The sequence below is a fragment of the Lentinus tigrinus genome (genome assembly GCF_003813185.1).
Source record: "Lentinus tigrinus ALCF2SS1-7 unplaced genomic scaffold L226scaffold_35, whole genome shotgun sequence".
Lineage (NCBI taxonomy): Eukaryota > Fungi > Basidiomycota > Agaricomycetes > Polyporales > Polyporaceae > Lentinus > Lentinus tigrinus.
The window spans coordinates 280,026-295,414 of NW_027137944.1; the positions used below are offsets into that span (position 1 = coordinate 280,026).

Below are 15,389 nucleotides of genomic sequence, written 5' to 3' on the forward strand. Positions count from 1 at the left end.
ACGCGACGCGACGCGTCCCGGGGGTATATAAGGCTCCCTCTGCACCCCCGGTCGGTTTATGGACTCTGGACCCATACTGTCCCTATGGCGAAGGTGCTCTTGCAGCAAGAGGGTCACAGAAGACTAGACCCCACCTCAAGATTCGGCAGAAATGCAGGAACGTAATGAGCAGAGTAGGTACAGTAAGTGTTGTTCCCTGTTACCGACTCTACACTCTTTCCCCACTGCTCAGTCTCAGTACGCAGTCTCTCCGACAGCGACAATAACCGTCATGGCGCACTGCACGCACATCCTGGGCTGACGCCTAGCTACGCGCCAGGCATCTTGTCCGACAGCCTGACTGGGTACACGTCGCACATCCTCTGGAAGCACAATTCTGCATGGTCTTCGTTCTCGAGTCGTACTTCGACGTCCAATGGCAACATCAAGAGAGTTATGCGTTGTCGTACCTGTGCTGGTGATGCGCTCCTGTGTCTCTCTCGCGTTTCTCGAAGTCCCCTTGGCCTTTCTCCTCTGCATGGTTCCCACCTGGGAGAGTCCCGATCCATCCAGGCTACAGTGCACCTTCTGACCTTGATGAGGGACGCGTCTGCGGCTGGAGGAGTGATAAAGTTGCGGTACAGATAGACCGAGGACCCGAAGCAGTAGTAAGGTGTTTTCGGAGAGCCGCGATGAGGCCTTGCGACATATGTTGATAGTGTGAGAGCGACAAGCAGAGAGAGTGTCTCAGCAAGGGAGTAATTGAGAAGACGAAGACGGAAAGCAGTAGACAGTACGCAGGAGTCAGAACTGTTCTGCGTTGCGCATCGCGCGCCGCCGGGCCCGTTGTCTGAGTCTCACGGGCGTCCGGGAGCGCTGGAGGCGCTGGCACAACTTGTCTCTTCTCTCCATAGCTGTGACTGCATTCAATGTTCATCGTCTTCCTGTAACATTCCGACTATCTTACTTGATACACCTCAATATCTTCCACAAACCCAGAAGACAGCGGTTCCCCGAACGTACCGGCCTTCTGTCCTCAATCTCGACGTCTCCATCCCTCACAGTGTTTGAAGGAGAAGAATATCCACGGTAAGCTCGGCATACTGTCCGACTCCTTCGTATATTACCCAGCTCATACATGGTCGATGATCTTCACACCTAGCGGCATCTCATGGACGACACTCCCGATTCGTGTCCAAATGAGCTCAACAGTGGGTGACGGCTTCTCGCATGCTTCGTCCCGTCTGAGTCACTGATAACTCTTCCCCAGAAAAGCGCAAGCGCTCGGTCTGGCGCACGCTGCAGGAGATCGGGGACAAGATGGTGAACATGTACGTGCGTTTGACCACCGCATGTTGCGCTTTTTGCTGAACTTTCACAGCTTCAAATCTACCTCAGCGAAAGACGTTGAAACAGTGCGGTGCAACGTCACTATGGATGATCTTATCGCAACGCACGCTGCAACCATGCAGGATCCAATTGTCGGTCCGGTGGATGACGTCGAGATAGACGGAGTGACCAACGCCACAACCAAACGTCAGCGCACCATCCCGAATGGAATTAACGACGCTGATTCTGATTGTGAGTGATCCTATCTGCACCTGCCATCCTCTTCGGAACCTCACCAGATTGCAGCAGCGGCGGCGTCACTTCAGACTGTAGAGGACCGTCATGCGGCAGCACTGTCATCGTCATCCTCTGTAGCATCCGACGCACAACCTACCTGTGCCCCAAGCAACGGTGGGCGTAGCCCAGTCCCCCATGTGGCAGCCTCGTCCCCGCCCCCGTCCCCGTCCTCGTCCGCGTCTGCGACGTCTGATGCGAAGACGTCACGTCCACCCACCGCTTCTAACTCTGGTCACCATTCTCGAACCCCATCCTCCCACTCCACAGTGGCAGGTAGGGATGCATGGATTGCACACCTTACCAGGAAGTCTGCGCGTCCGACGCTCAAGTACCAGGTCCGTGCTCGTTCTTTCCGTCATAACAACGCCTTGAACTGACTGTGTACGGCTCAGGATTTCGTCTCAAAGCGTAAGCAAGCCCTGAATAACAAGATCAAGGCTGGCACAAAACATCTCGCCGAAGTCGTCGCGAGCGATGCCGACATGTCCCAGCCACAGTCTACGAAGACCGGCTGGTCTGGAAAAGACTACCGCTTTCGACCTGACAAGGACAAGATTCTGAGGGCCTGGAGGGACGGCACGATGAGGCAACTCCTCTTCCGCGACATGTCTTTCAGAAAAGTCCCGTACACTGGGTGCGTGTGTCTCCATCAATCTATTCCGACTGCCCGGGATGCTTACTACGCACGGAAGTCGACCGGTGTATCTAGTCGATGGTGCAGGCACCGCTTATGGCTTCCGGGCGGATGTCTCCTCCTGGATGTTCAAGCCGGAGGCCGTCTGGGATGGTCGCAACTTTCTCGAGCAAATCGCCTTCGAGAGTCTCCGGTACAGAGACGAATGCGGTGATCGATCGCAGAAGGACATAGACGCCAACCATCGTGGAGACCATTGGTACAACGTGATAGGTGTCGACCGCCAGATCAAGCAGGTAGGTGCTCTCTCAGTTCTGATTGCTCGCAATGCTCACCAACCCTCACGTAGTCCCCTAAACTGACCGTCTTCCACACCCTCCATATGGCTCAGACCGACAAGCTCCTGTGGGACAAAGGCGCGACTCGGCGACTCATGTAAGCTGTATCCCCGACGTACTGAGACACGCAACGTACTAACCAACCTGCAGCGCATTCGCTGCAGACATACTCCGCACCCGTTTTCCCTGCCTTGCAGAGCGTGTGGAGCGCTGCGCTGCAAAGCTGCTTGAGCAAGGCTGGGATTACGCAATACCCATGTTCGAGTGTTGGTACAACTATTGTATCAACGCGCCACGTCCCGGATCTCAGCTTGGGGTCTGCACGGAGCCGCACGTTGACGGTAAGAACCTGGCGTTGATGGTCTGTGCCGTTTTCGTGTGGGGTAAGTCAGGACTCTTGTGATCCCAGACTTTCACAAACGCTGATGGGCATCTTCACAGGGAACTTCGACTCAAAGGAAAAGGCTTGGCTCGTCCTCTGGGAGGCCGGCCTCGTCATCGAGCTTCCCGTCGGTGTCCTCATCCTGTACCCGTCGTCGTTGTTCCTTCACTTCAATGTCAACATGTCCGGTAAGTCAGCACGTCTCTGCGCTTCGGCTCTGCACTGAACCGCTCCGCTTCAATGCAGCGCTCCCGATTGTTACTACCGCGGATGGGCAGCTGCCAACTCCGCAGAACTCGACTCCTCTTGAGTCCGTTGTTGGCAGGGGCTCGATCGTCTTGTTCAACCAGGCGTCCATGTTCCAGCTCGCCGAGCTCGGCTGCTCTGTGAAGGAGGCGCAGCAGGCTAAGATGGCTTCGACCTGCGACAACGCTGTCCATGTAGCTCGACTTCCTGTCCCTTGAATATCACCTCTTCATGGACCCTCTCTTCTCTTGATTGACGAGAAAGAAGTAGAAGATCTTCAAATACTCCGACCTGTCCACGCGCTCGAACGTACTCATCCTCGTCCGGACTCCACGTCAACGTGACCAAGGTCCTCGTTCTTGAAGCAGTAGTATTGGCCGAACCGACCGGCCTCGGTGCCTTCCCTCTCTTGAGATCCCTCCCTTCACCTGCAGCAGCCATGTCCTCTTCTGGCATCCCTGCCCTATCTCTAGGCTCGTCGCTCCCGTCTTACGACCTCATCTCCCTCTCGCACACCAGCTCGTGAGTCGCCTCGGGCATGGAGGGGTCCTCGGACTCCTATGGGAATGCTTCAGACGACGAGATCCTCCTCTCCACCGCTGACTTCGGTCAAACATTGAAACCGCCTCCTCCAGCAAACCTAGTGAAGTATGCGCCTTCTTGGGCGCATCGTTCCGAGGCCGACAAGTTAGGCGAAGCAAATACGCAAAGAGCTATCAAACCGTCACTACGAAAGTACCTCTACGTTTGTGCACCTCACCTTTTCGCAGAGGATGACACGCTGGTCGGCGCCGAGAATCGTCTGGCGAAGATACTCAAGTAGGCGGTCACCGCGCGTCGTGGCGTAGACGGTGTGTGGCAGGCAGACTCGGCCGGGGTCACCGTGCGTGTAGACAGGGCACCACGCGCGCGGGGGTTGATGTCCTTGTATAAGACGTATAAGAGGAATCGGCGTATATTCCATCACGGGATGCTTCGGCGTGTTCCTGGGTTCGAGGAAGCAAGGTGCGGTGATCAAAAAGCTTCAGTCATCTCGTACCTATCGGAGGCAGCTCTGAGGAGGCAGGAGGCAGCCGTCGATAAAACTCAGGACGCAAGTGATGACCCAAAGTACGTTTACTGTGCCCATCAATGTAATTACAATGGGCTATGATGAGCCTTCGATAGACGGATTTGCCTCGGCCCTCGAGGGAGTCGACCAGCACGACGGAAACAAGCTTGGATGCGATATTGACCCTTGTTTGATTCTAAAATTGTTCTGCTGTCTGCACAAGCATGCTTGGGAAACGAGCATTCAAATATTCTGGGTCGCCGCCACCGCGGTCGTCATCGTCGAGACAGAGAGCTGGGACCAAACAGGCGCTTCCGTCCCGCGTCGCACTGGCAATCTTCTCCCATGACAATGACCACTCTGTTGACTCCATCTTCGACCTCAACGCCAACATCAACATTGGTGCACTTAATGCCAGTCATTAGGCACATAACAGCGCGACATCGCACCCTCGACACCAGCGGCCTCGACGATTATGCTCACACGACGCTTGCCCAACTCTCAGCGTTTTCCGGACTCGCGCATATGCAACGGAGGCTCACAAATCTCTCAGAATTGTAGAATTTGGACCTCGAATGAGTCGGCGGCTCAATCAAAGCGGACGAGTGACGGACGTGGGGCTGGGCATTATCGAGTTGGGAGTTTCGTTAGCCCCAAGTGGGTCCTCAGGTGAGCACACGTTCAACGCCTTCGCTCTTTTCCTAGCGGTATCACCTACATTTGGTGCGTTTTTGGATGAGGGATCTTCAACTGCCTGTGTGCCATACAGCGTGTAGGTTGATGAAGAGGTTTCGCAGATGGCCGGTACGCCCAAGGTTTGTCAAGACAACGCAGTGGGTGAAAGGCCTCCACTACCCGGTCCTAGTACCCAACCTCAAGGGTCTTCAGCTCCTGCTTGACCTCCTCTCCGAACAGTCCCCGTCAGAGGTCCCCTACACCGACGAAATCGCTGTCTTCGCCACCGCCACAGACGCGTTCTCGAAGACCAACACCTGCACTGTCGCGGAGTCCTTCGAAGGCCATGAAGCGTGCTACGAAGGAAGGACTGCGTGTACGAGGGTATGTCTCGTATATTGATTCTGCAGTGGATGCCACTGACAGGTCATTCAGCTACGTGAGCGTAGTGATCGACTGCCCGTACTCTGGCAAAGTCGATCCGGCCAAGTTCAAGGATGTCTCCCAAACTCTGCTCGGCATGGGCTGCTGCGAAGTCGGCCTCGGCGACACATTTGGCACGGGCAAACCGACCACGGCCAGGAAGCTCCTTCGAACCGTACTCAGGGGAGGCATACCCGCCTCTGTGCTTGCTGTACGCATCTTCTGGGGCACTCACTCCTATTCTGCGCTCATCCGCTCCTATTTCAGGGTCACTACCACGATACATATGGCATGGGCATAGCGAACATCCGCGCGTCGCTCGAGCATGGCCTATGTGCATTTGATTCCTCCGTCCGCGGGCTTGGCGGTTGCCCGCACTCCCCGGGTGCCAACGGCAACGTTGCCACTAAGGACAGTCTCTACGCGCTCCCCGGCAGCAAGTACGAGACTCCGCGAGACCTGAATGCGATTGCGGAGGTTGAGACATGGATCTCGAAGACGCTAAATCGGACGAACTCAAGCCGTATTGGGACGGCGCTGAAGCTATCCCGTGTGTCGTCGCGAGCCTCAATACTAGCACAGGGCAATGACGGCAAGTATAATCGCTCTTCACTATATGAATGCAGTGACGCTGACTGGTTCTGTCGCCAACACGGTCACAAACTATGCCCCATTCCGCATCCGCATTGACGCCATCGTCGTCCAAGATCGCCGCCATCCCCCTCGTGCCGGCGCTGACGACACCTACAAGCGCATTAAGTCGCTGTAATTACATTCGCAATCTCGTTCGGTGACTCCACGCGTACAAATGGACAAGTACAGCAGCAACAACCAGCGACGCAGCCAACGCAACCGGTCTGAGTCGCCGGAGACGGAGATCCCTCCGTCAACGAACCAAGGAACTAGCTCGCAAAGCGGATCTTAAGGGGCATCTCGGGTGCCCGGTGCGCGACCCACGCGGCGATGGTCGTGTTGCTCGTGAAAGCGTCGACGTTGAGCGTGCGGCCGCTGACGTTGTCCTGGCCGTAGCCGCGTGCCATCCAGCCCGTGGGGAGACCCGCCGTGCCTGTTGTTTCGAGCGACTTAATGAGCGACCGGAGCTTCTCTTATCGCTCTCTACTCGGAAAGCATCGCATCTATCGATGCAGCGCGGAGCTGCGTCCTCGCTAGCCTTTCTGAATTTCACGATACTCAGCCCCCGGGCGCTCCTCCCCGCACACAATCACGCGGCTCGCGATGCGCCCACGTCGCGCACACAGAAGGAGGATAAACGGGACAGTTGATTTAACCATGGAAGATCAGCGTAGGCATAAGTACATTCTGCACAGTACAGCATCGCATATATCTATAGTGACCAAGTCGACCATGCTAGTTGCGCGCGCGAAGATCATATCCGCCACGTGACGCTTTGTGGACCGTCCACGTCGTCCTGTAAACGCCTTAGTTGGAACTCATGATGCTTGGAAGTGGGAACGTACTGCTTGATGATGCCAGCGTAGGGAACATTGCTCTGACTCACTACATCATGCTGTAGCGAGGCCCACGGTGGCCAATGATCCGTGTTGAACTGGGGCAAATCGAGCTGGAGCTTCCCCTTAGCGAGCATGATAAGACAGAACATCCAGAACTGAGGCCTGTTTATAAGCAGATACGTCCCAGAAAAGTAAAGGGTTTGACCGCTCCGAATGAGAAAGACCGTTCGACTATGGCAGGTCAAAACGCCGTAATTGCAATTCTCATTGACCATCTGTGCCCACGCCTGTACGTCGGAGACATCAATATCAGGATTGGACGTCAACACACTGACTGTTTGTAGACGTACCTGAACGATGATTCGGTCGGTCTTCTTCACGCCCTTCGGTACCATGGGCCATGAGAACCGGATGGCGAAGGTGCCTGATGGTGCACTCTCCTGATCAACATCCAAGTCTTTGAAGCGCGTGGCGGTGAAGACGTTGGGCGACTTGACCTCAATCGAGCAAAGAGTCGCTGGGTAATCAGCGATCTCAGCTTTCCCATCGATTTCCACCTCCACGGGCTTCGTTCCGTCCCAGATCACCCTATCAGCATTGATCTTCTGAGAGGGAACGCTGGACAAGCTCAGCTTGGGTGCATCCAATGCGGAGGTGTTGAGACAGGCTTGCGCGCATTCCATAGAAGGCCGGAGCATAGACGATTCACACCATGCTACGACGTCGCCTTCAGTCCATATGACCTTAGGCAACACTGCGTGAAGTGCCCGGGGGAGGAAACGGGTGGCCTTGAGGGCGTCGGAAACGTCCTTGGGGCGAATACTGACTCCCGACAGTAGTTTTATGCCACCTTCCAGCAGGGGATCCAGGAGTGCAGGGCAAACAACCACGGTCTTCAGCCGGTGCTCAGGAGAGATGTCACATTCCGCCTTAGTCGCCCCCTTTGTGCTCTGGAGGCGCCGCGGGGAGTAGACCGGCGACATCTCCGGCATGCTGGTGAGTCGGAGAAGGTCATCTAGATTCTTGAAATTTTCTGGGAGTATTGTGAGCGTTAGGTTGTCTGATTCAACAGAGATGACACATACGTAAACTCCACGAATCTGTGCTGGAACCCTCTGTTATTTCGTATACGGATTCGTCGGACTCATAACCCAAACCGGGTTGATCAGCTTCACGGTATACATCATCCTCAAAATCAGGGGATGCGCTTCCTGATCGATGTTCGCCGGCGCTGTCGTGCAAGTCAGAGATGTCATCCTCGTCTGCCGGTGACCACAACTGCCCAGTTTCCATCCATGACCATGGGCTCAGCTCCTCAGAGTCCATATTCATAGACTTTTCAACACTGAACATATCGGAAGGGTGGAAGTCGGTATCGTCTGACACATGCATGAGTGCAAATCGACATAGATATATTCTCGAGAGCGTACCAGAATGCACATGTTCAGCTGCAGTATTGCCAGAGTTGCGATCCTTGGTTCTAAATTGAGGACGTGGAGTATCCTCATCGGAGTTCGGCGCCACTACGCTGACCATCAGCGCTCAACCATCAAATGGGTGTCTGCAACGGGAGATGCTCATACCAGCAGCTGATCCTCTGGCCTTTGGAGTGGCTGGTTCAAGTACATGTGGCAATGGCGCCAATCCTGGAGTGTCTTCCTCATTGGCAATGTCGGTGGGCGTCCTCCCCGAATCTGATGAGTGTGGGTCACGGGACTGCAAACGTCTGGAGCGGTCGGAGGAAGTCTTTGGCGGCATGGGAGAGATTGTTTGTCAAGGGTCACGGTTGACGATCGTCCTAGGACTCGTGCGGGATAGATATGTCAATGACCCCACAGACCAATCAACCTCTATATATACCTACGGTGCCGCTCAAGCTCGAGCCTGCACACACAGATACACCTACCGCTCGGAGTTAATCAACCTGCCTGTAGCAACGCGTTAATGTTGTTGTGCACCGCCCCTTGAGCCTGAGTTTGCAGATAGTCGCTAGTTCACAGAACTCGAAGATACCTTGATACCACAAGGCAAGAACAATAGACCAGATGAAGGCCTGATGTGGCAGTTTTGCCTCCTCGAAGAATAACACTGTGCAATTGTGTCAGCATCACAACATTGTTACAACACGGTAGGGATATTGGGGCGAAATGTTGATCATGATACGCCGCTGGTGGATACCTTTTGTCTTGTTTCGAAGGCAACCATACACAAGGTTTGATTTTAGCTTGAAATCGGCTGAAAGGGCTAGGCTGCAGCGCTGAGGAGGAGGAGGAGGAGGCACCGTGTCCGGAGCGTACAGCGGCATAGCGCCCCCCACGAGCTCCGCTCTCAGGAGGAGGTGTTCAAGCGCGCAGCCGATAGATCTGATGGAGCCGTTACTTATGAACAACCTGCAGAGGAGGACCTGCGTCCAACATTTCAACCGTGCCCGTCGAGCCCTTTGAGTCCGCTCTGCATATCGCTATCCAGAACACATCCTGAGCCGCCGCTATGCTCTATCTCACTATTCTTTCTGATACCCAGCTCCTGCTCCAGACACCGGGACCTGCAGACGCTTGTACCTCCGTACTTGAAGCACCACACGCCAACACCGAGAACTACCGATTCTCCAAAGTGACCGAGGAGATTTCAGCTCGGGACGATCCCGAGCGAGAAGATGACAGGCCGAACGGCGACATGCTGCGAGTCTTCAGAGGAACAATGCTGAAGGAGTCTACGCACGAAGAACTCCGGGTGGTGTTCAAGATCGCGTATGACGAGGAATGCCTCCAGTTGCTCGCTCATGAAGCCGAGTTCTACGCCACACACCTGGCTCCGGTACAGGGGCGTTCTGTTCCCCGCATGTATGGCTCTTTTGTAGGAGAGACGGACGAGGGAAGGACGAGGGTGACGGTTCTTGAAGACTGGGGTGAGCAGCTCCGGGTGGCGCTAATGATGCAGCCCGTTAAGTTCAGGTGAGTCCTGCCTGTGATGCCATGGTCTCTAAGGCTTACCTGTCTCATAACCATAGGAAGGAAATTGTCAGGGCATTCGTCGATATCCACCAGGTAACTGGTGTGGTGCATAATGACTTCAACGAGCGCCACGTCGTCGTCAAGACCACTCCCGAGGGATATTGGCCAGTGATCGTTGACTTCACCATGGCTGAGCTACATCCCGATATTCCATGCATGATTGAGTTGCCGATAGAGGTATACTCTGATGCACCGGACCAACAGCTTGTCTGCGGAGAGCTGTGGGAGGTCATAATGGAAGAAGCTCAGTTATGGCGTCCATGTAAGTGCAGGTATCTTACTCCGTCTGGTAGCTTGTTTCTGAAGGGCCGCGATGTCTCCGTAGCCGTTGTGGACTACTTCGGTGTCAAGGTGCCTATCGACGAAGCTAAGGATCCCGCGAACCTAGTGAAGTATGCACCTCGCTGGGTGGATTCAACTTCCTCGGAGGCCGATAAGTTGCGGCATGCGAAGATAGTACTCAGAGAGCTAGTGAAATGGGTTCGGCAGAGGCAACGGTGGGATCGGAATGCAGCACGTATACATTAGTTCTCATCTCATAAGCTCTTGTAAATTGTTTGTGAGAACGAGGGGTTGCGCTTCTCGGCATGCCAGAGCCAGGAGCATGCACACTGTCAAAATCTGTCCCCCCGATATCATCATGCACAATTCGAGCATGAATTGGACAAGAGCTTGAACATGAATACAAAGTATCTTAGTAGTGTGAAGGGAAGAGGACATGGCAGCCCCGGCTTAGTCCTCGAGCAATGCCTGTGAAGACCCCCTCACGGAGGAGCCGTCAGCGAGATACCCCGGAGCACGAGAACGGCAGAAGATACGTCACGGTCCTTACCACCATTGCAGCTTGTTCTCGGGCCTCGGATGTCGACCACCCCGTCGTACTCCTAACACATTGCATAGTGCTCCTTCACGTCGTAGTTCGACCACAGGCTACAGCACAACGATTCCTTCTCATTCGAGAAAGAAGGGACGACCGGACTGCAGCTGCATTCAACACTACTTAGACAGGTCTGTGGTCATGAAATGCTGCGAGCCGATGTTGACGAAGGAACAGAGATCGGCACAGTCGCTAAAGGAGTCGAAGACCGCTTTGCCGTCAACTACCTGGCTGTCCCATTCAGTCGGGTATTGTTCGCGTAGCGGTCCCAGTAATAGTGAAGCAGTGGTTCGTTGCGACTAAATCTCGTTCAGTTCAGACATTCCCGGCTACAACGTAGTCGTACACAAGCAATAAGTTTCCGAACCTCGACACCGGAAGGTACGGCCTACTCCATATAACGACCAGTCCCCAAGTTATTGTACGACTCAGAAGTCACTGGACTGAGCACCCATGACAAGGGCCAGTAACTTGTCAAAGTCGGGCGAGCGAGACCAGTTACCTGTGTCGAACTGGTATCAGCTTCCTCAACCAATAGTCACAACCGCGATGCGTGCCGGATTCCATCCCCCCACGGCCGGGAAGCCCTGCGTGCCGCATCCTGGGTTACTCCCGCTCGTGACATCGTTTAGCGCCGCAGCACCCTGCTGTGAGTACAGAAGCAGGTTGATGAACCCGAGAGAAGGCAGACCCAAGTTCAATCGGGTGTCGTTCAGCAGTGCGACGATGCTGGCGATGACCGGGGCAGATGCGCTTGTGCCGTCGATGGTCCAGAAGCTGCCGTTGATCTCGGTGAGGTAGTTCACACCCCGTGCGGAGATGTCGGGGAACGCGCGACCACTGCTGTTGAAGAGGCCTGCGTTTGTGCCTCCGATCGTGTTGAGGTAGTTCTCGACTGCAGCGCTCTGGTAGGTGGGACGAGGGAAGATATTGGAGAATCCGCCGCCAGAGAAGTCCGCTGCGACTTCGGGTCCGTTAAACCCTGTCGTGGCACCGAGGGAAGTATGACTTTTGTGCGTCTGTCTTGTTGTGTAAGAGAGATTGCAAGGGCTCGCCCTCATCAAGAGGCTGATGTCGACCCTTAGCTAGCTTGCGAGCTCAGGCCGCGAAGGAACGAGCACGTTGTGATTCCCTGTCACTCTGAAACCAATTGGCTATACAGTGAGTTGGACGGAATATGTCAATAATTCTCAGGTGCCATGTAACCTGAGTGACTTGTCGACTTCCCTGTACTAATCGCATCAGTCGCGCAATTGACCATGACAAGACTCTGATGAAGTTGAACAAGAGTTAAACTCAGCGTCGGCCATCACATAGTACTTGAGCACGTCCTTGGAAGTCATGCTTGTTCACAATACCATAGATGAACTTTGCTCGTACATATTTTGCTGGCTACAGTAACATAGGCATGCTTGGAGATCGTGTGACTCAGCTGTGGTGGCCGCCGTGGCCAGCACATCATGGAGAGCAAGCGTGAGATCAGACACGCGCTTCTTGTGTCCGCCCCTTCAAGTTGTCCCATGACCACTCCTTTGTTTCCAATGACACCATCTTCGACCTCAACACCGACAACCTCAACGCCGACAACGGCGTCGGCGCAATCAATACTAGTGACCAGCTCCATCAAGCCTATTGCCAGTATCGACATTGACGACCTCAGCGACCATGCTCGCACAACGGCATCCTCCAAGATCACCCAGCTCTCACCGTTTTCCGGACTCGCACATATGCCACGGAGGCTAGCGAACGCGTCAGGATATTTGAAGTGGGGCCCCACGATGGTTTGCAGAATGAGTCAGCGGTGATTCCACCCGCAGTGCAGGCGGAGCTCGTCAACAGACTGACGAACACTGGGTTGGAGATCATCGAGTCGGGAAGTTTCGTGAGCCCTAAGTGGGTCCCTCAGGTGAGTACGCGTCCATTTACGTTGGGAATGGGGAGCTATGCAAGCAGCGCGGGTGGGGATGGGACGGTACATGCCATATTATACTTGTGGAGGGGACCTGCGGCGGACTGACTGCGTTGCTATGACCATGGGTTATTGTACACGTCGCTGATCACTTTACCCTCCGACGGGGCCCTCTCTGGTCCTACGTATCACTAGACAGTATGGGAGGGTAACCATAGAGCATGGCGTGCGTGCCGAGTCCGGACGGAGTTGAGCTGAGCACTCCTCGCTGGTTGTGCAGCAAGCATTGCGCCCTGCACGGAGCCGCCAGTACGCTCATATCGGGTGAACAGCGATGCATAAAGATGGTTTTGATCGTGGCCTGCCCCTTTCCTCCATGTGCGACACAGTCACGTCGTCGCGCAAGTTGTCCTCTGCCGCGGGAGGCTGCTTCGCCAGTAATATCGTTTGCATCTCTTGCTGTATATTCTAGACGAAGGCTCGACCACTACCTATCAGTCATAGAGCGCAGACTGACAAGAAGATTCCACATATGGCAGGCACCTCGGAGGTTCTCCAGACAATGCAGCGGGTGAAAGGCCTCCGCTACCCGGTCCTAGTAACCCAACCTCAAGGGTCTTCAGCTCCTGCTTGACAGGAGTCCTCTCCGAGCAGTCCCCGTCGGAGATCCCCTACACCGACGAAATTGCTGTCTTCACCGCCGCCACAGACGCGTTCTCGAAGGCCAACACGAACTGCACTGTCGCGGAGTCCTTGGAGCGCTTGGAGGTCATCACGAAGCGCGCTACGAAGGAAGCACTGCGCATGCGAGGGTATGTATGTTTCCAGTACTGATCCCGCAGAGGATTCCACTGATGCGTCGTCATTCAGCTACGTGAGCGTAGTGATCGACTGCCCGTACTCCGGCAAGGTCGACCCCGTCAAGGTCAAGCACGTCTCCCATGCTCTGCTCGACATGGGCTGGTACGAAGTCAGCCTGAGCGACACCATTGGCACGGATGATCCGACCACGATCGCGAAGCTCCTTCGGACTGTGCTCGGTGGAGGCATACCAGCTGTAAGAGTTTAGGAAGAGCCTCGATCACACACGCCCGGAGTACGCTGCACCAATCTCTGTATTGGAGACGTGCTAATACTCGGTGGGCGTGGTGAAAGGCTGAGCCGACACCACGTCGAGGCGCGCGTCTTGTACGACGCGCGCCAATACCGATTAGATACAATAATAATCAATGTAGTAGTCCGTATAATAAACTATACTAGTCCCTATTGTAATCCCTTACATTCTCCCCCTCTAGAATCCACTACGGGTTCTTGAATAGGATAATAGATGCAATAGTATCGTACGCAGTCCGAATGCCCGTTCCGAGTCGTGGTTCTTCAAGAAAATATACGGTATGCACAGAATCGAGGAGGCAACCGTATGGAGCTAGTCGACGATTCGAGGTTGTCTCAAAGCGACCCAACAGGAGAACCGGTCTGGGTGTGTATGCCCTCGCCGGTCTCCTGTGCCTCTGCGTGCCCGTCGTCCTGCATCTCGACGTCCGGAGATTGCTCGTGAGTTTGGCCGCTGGCCGGAGTGTCGCCACGCTCAGATACCAGTGCAGGCCCAGAGGTACCGGGAACAGGGAGTGGAGCTCCTGCGGCGTCGGGCAATGCGGGGAGCTCGTTCTCGGTGGGCACCTGAGTGATATCGTCCAACGAACGCGGTGCGGTGGGCCACGGCTCAATACAGTCGACCGGCCGATGATGCTCCAAGTTCCTCATACGCCGGGCGACGTTCTCGATGAGGAGAACGGAGCGGTCGGTGATCCCACAGCGTGCGGCCCAACGCACGATGTCGAACTCGCTGACGTTCGCGACATCCAGAGGATAGGGCTGGATGTTTTCGACCACGCCGATGGGGTACTGTCCGAGGTTCCGAAGGTGATGGTACAACCCATGCACCGAGAACACCCGGACCAGATTCTCGAGCATGCTTGCTCGCAGCGTGGGTTGTTTCCTCGCCGACGTAGGGACGAACCGCTTCAAGAGGCTGTTACCCTCAATGAGCGGGATCGGCGGCACGGTCGTGTCGTTCGGCGGGTTGGCCATGAGATGGCGAGGAATGTTGATTGGGTACCTCGCAAAGAACTTGGACCAAGCTTGCGGGGGGTGGAAGTGCGTAGGTGTCTTCATTTCCTTGTCCGCATTCCTCCAATTCTCCTTGACGAACTTGAGCCCCGCGACACCCATGTAGCCGTTGTTCGTGTCGACCTGCCTGATGAGGTGCTTCACCCTCGCTAAGGCTCCGTCGCCCTGGTTCTTCGCGTGCTCCAGGAGGGCTACCGCTTGTGCCGTAGTGACCGGCACATAACGATACCACTGGTCAGCCATGCGAACGTCCGTCTCCGTCAGCCATTTGATGACGTCCGGCCACTTGCAAGACTCTGGCGTTGAGCCCGCAGGCACGCCCAGTGGCAACGGCTGCGGCTGCGGTTGGACTTCCCCAGGAGGGGGGGTGAACCGTTCGCGCTGGCTTTGGTACGCAGCTGCTTTGCCTTTCAACTGCGGGGCCTTCCGGTACCCTCGGTACACCTGCCTGCTGTGACGCTTGCGCACGGTGTCCAAGTCGATGGCGTCGGCCTCATCACCGCCGTTGTCCGACCAGTCATCATCATCGTCGTCGAGGAAGTCGTACGACGCAGCTGTCAGTCCAGCAGTAAGCCTGCTGGACGACGAGCCGTGGTCGTGGGTGCGTGGTTGCGGCTCCTCACGTCGTTCTGG

At 55.4% G+C, this 15,389-nt stretch overlaps 8 protein-coding genes across 8 annotated transcripts; 4 read left to right on the forward strand and 4 right to left on the reverse strand.

Annotated features, from left to right (window-relative positions):
* Positions 1-128: 128 nt before the first annotated feature.
* L226DRAFT_538771 (uncharacterized protein) lies at positions 129-676 on the reverse strand. The gene has a single exon (XM_067681556.1). The coding sequence runs from the start codon at positions 517-519 to the stop codon at positions 235-237; it is 285 nt and encodes a 94-aa protein (XP_067531293.1). The 5' UTR covers positions 520-676; the 3' UTR covers positions 129-234.
* A 1,017-nt stretch (positions 677-1,693) lies between these two features.
* On the forward strand, positions 1,694-3,583 carry L226DRAFT_224805 (uncharacterized protein). Its single transcript, XM_067673029.1, has 7 exons — positions 1,694-1,940; positions 1,998-2,239; positions 2,298-2,535; positions 2,589-2,674; positions 2,728-2,960; positions 3,019-3,147; positions 3,206-3,583. Exons 2-7 carry the CDS (start codon positions 2,088-2,090, stop codon positions 3,421-3,423), a joined length of 1,056 nt encoding a protein of 351 aa, XP_067531294.1. The 5' UTR covers positions 1,694-1,940; positions 1,998-2,087; the 3' UTR covers positions 3,424-3,583.
* Positions 3,584-4,847: 1,264 nt separating this feature from the next.
* Positions 4,848-6,309, forward strand: L226DRAFT_538774 (aldolase). The gene is made up of 4 exons (XM_067681557.1): positions 4,848-4,925; positions 4,997-5,315; positions 5,367-5,565; positions 5,622-6,309. Exons 2-4 carry the CDS (start codon positions 5,278-5,280, stop codon positions 6,042-6,044), a joined length of 660 nt encoding a protein of 219 aa, XP_067531295.1. The 5' UTR covers positions 4,848-4,925; positions 4,997-5,277; the 3' UTR covers positions 6,045-6,309.
* A 318-nt stretch (positions 6,310-6,627) lies between these two features.
* On the reverse strand, positions 6,628-9,051 carry L226DRAFT_562728 (uncharacterized protein). The gene is made up of 7 exons (XM_067683517.1): positions 9,005-9,051; positions 8,410-8,914; positions 8,257-8,349; positions 7,912-8,205; positions 7,177-7,859; positions 6,833-7,113; positions 6,628-6,783 (listed from the first exon to the last, which is right to left on the reverse strand). The coding sequence occupies exons 2-7, from the start codon at positions 8,582-8,584 to the stop codon at positions 6,723-6,725; spliced, it is 1,587 nt and encodes a 528-aa protein (XP_067531296.1). The 5' UTR covers positions 8,585-8,914; positions 9,005-9,051; the 3' UTR covers positions 6,628-6,722.
* Positions 9,052-9,229: 178 nt separating this feature from the next.
* On the forward strand, positions 9,230-10,469 carry L226DRAFT_562729 (uncharacterized protein). The gene is made up of 3 exons (XM_067683518.1): positions 9,230-9,780; positions 9,837-10,102; positions 10,166-10,469. Exons 1-3 carry the CDS (start codon positions 9,317-9,319, stop codon positions 10,366-10,368), a joined length of 933 nt encoding a protein of 310 aa, XP_067531297.1. The 5' UTR covers positions 9,230-9,316; the 3' UTR covers positions 10,369-10,469.
* Positions 10,470-11,116: 647 nt separating this feature from the next.
* Positions 11,117-11,778, reverse strand: L226DRAFT_514275 (subtilisin-like protein; the record flags this gene model as incomplete). The annotated part of the gene is made up of 1 exon (XM_067678405.1): positions 11,117-11,778. The coding sequence occupies one exon, from the start codon at positions 11,776-11,778 to the stop codon at positions 11,245-11,247; it is 534 nt and encodes a 177-aa protein (XP_067531298.1). The 3' UTR covers positions 11,117-11,244.
* A 1,380-nt stretch (positions 11,779-13,158) lies between these two features.
* On the forward strand, positions 13,159-13,695 carry L226DRAFT_574614 (uncharacterized protein; the record flags this gene model as incomplete). Its single annotated transcript, XM_067685072.1, has 3 exons — positions 13,159-13,224; positions 13,281-13,442; positions 13,471-13,695. 3 exons carry the CDS (start codon positions 13,159-13,161, stop codon positions 13,693-13,695), a joined length of 453 nt encoding a protein of 150 aa, XP_067531299.1.
* Positions 13,696-14,075: 380 nt separating this feature from the next.
* L226DRAFT_574615 (uncharacterized protein) lies at positions 14,076-15,374 on the reverse strand (the record flags this gene model as incomplete). The annotated part of the gene is made up of 1 exon (XM_067685073.1): positions 14,076-15,374. A coding segment is annotated over one exon (1,299 nt), but the record flags the coding sequence as incomplete, so codon positions are not given.
* Positions 15,375-15,389: the final 15 nt, after the last annotated feature.

Excerpts from the sequence above, each read along its gene's own strand:
- L226DRAFT_538771 (XM_067681556.1), bottom strand. The coding sequence starts at position 519 with ATGCAGAGGAGAAAGGCCAAGGGGACTTCGAGAAACGCGAGAGAGACA.
- L226DRAFT_224805 (XM_067673029.1), top strand. The coding sequence starts at position 2,088 with ATGTCCCAGCCACAGTCTACGAAGACCGGCTGGTCTGGAAAAGACTAC. Across the intron at positions 2,536-2,588 it reads TCGACCGCCAGATCAAGCAG|TCCCCTAAACTGACCGTCTT; the intron begins GTAGGTGCTCTC and ends ACCCTCACGTAG. Across the intron at positions 2,961-3,018 it reads CTGTGCCGTTTTCGTGTGGG|GGAACTTCGACTCAAAGGAA; the intron begins GTAAGTCAGGAC and ends GCATCTTCACAG.
- L226DRAFT_538774 (XM_067681557.1), top strand. The coding sequence starts at position 5,278 with ATGAAGCGTGCTACGAAGGAAGGACTGCGTGTACGAGG. Across the intron at positions 5,316-5,366 it reads GAAGGACTGCGTGTACGAGG|CTACGTGAGCGTAGTGATCG; the intron begins GTATGTCTCGTA and ends CAGGTCATTCAG. Across the intron at positions 5,566-5,621 it reads TACCCGCCTCTGTGCTTGCT|GGTCACTACCACGATACATA; the intron begins GTACGCATCTTC and ends CTCCTATTTCAG.
- L226DRAFT_562728 (XM_067683517.1), bottom strand. The coding sequence starts at position 8,584 with ATGCCGCCAAAGACTTCCTCCGACCGCTCCAGACGTTTGCAGTCCCGT. Across the intron at positions 8,350-8,409 it reads GGCCAGAGGATCAGCTGCTG|TGGCGCCGAACTCCGATGAG; the intron begins GTATGAGCATCT and ends TGGTCAGCGTAG. Across the intron at positions 8,206-8,256 it reads AGCTGAACATGTGCATTCTG|ACGATACCGACTTCCACCCT; the intron begins GTACGCTCTCGA and ends TGCATGTGTCAG.
- L226DRAFT_562729 (XM_067683518.1), top strand. The coding sequence starts at position 9,317 with ATGCTCTATCTCACTATTCTTTCTGATACCCAGCTCCTGCTCCAGACA. Across the intron at positions 9,781-9,836 it reads ATGCAGCCCGTTAAGTTCAG|GAAGGAAATTGTCAGGGCAT; the intron begins GTGAGTCCTGCC and ends TCATAACCATAG. Across the intron at positions 10,103-10,165 it reads AGCTCAGTTATGGCGTCCAT|CCGTTGTGGACTACTTCGGT; the intron begins GTAAGTGCAGGT and ends ATGTCTCCGTAG.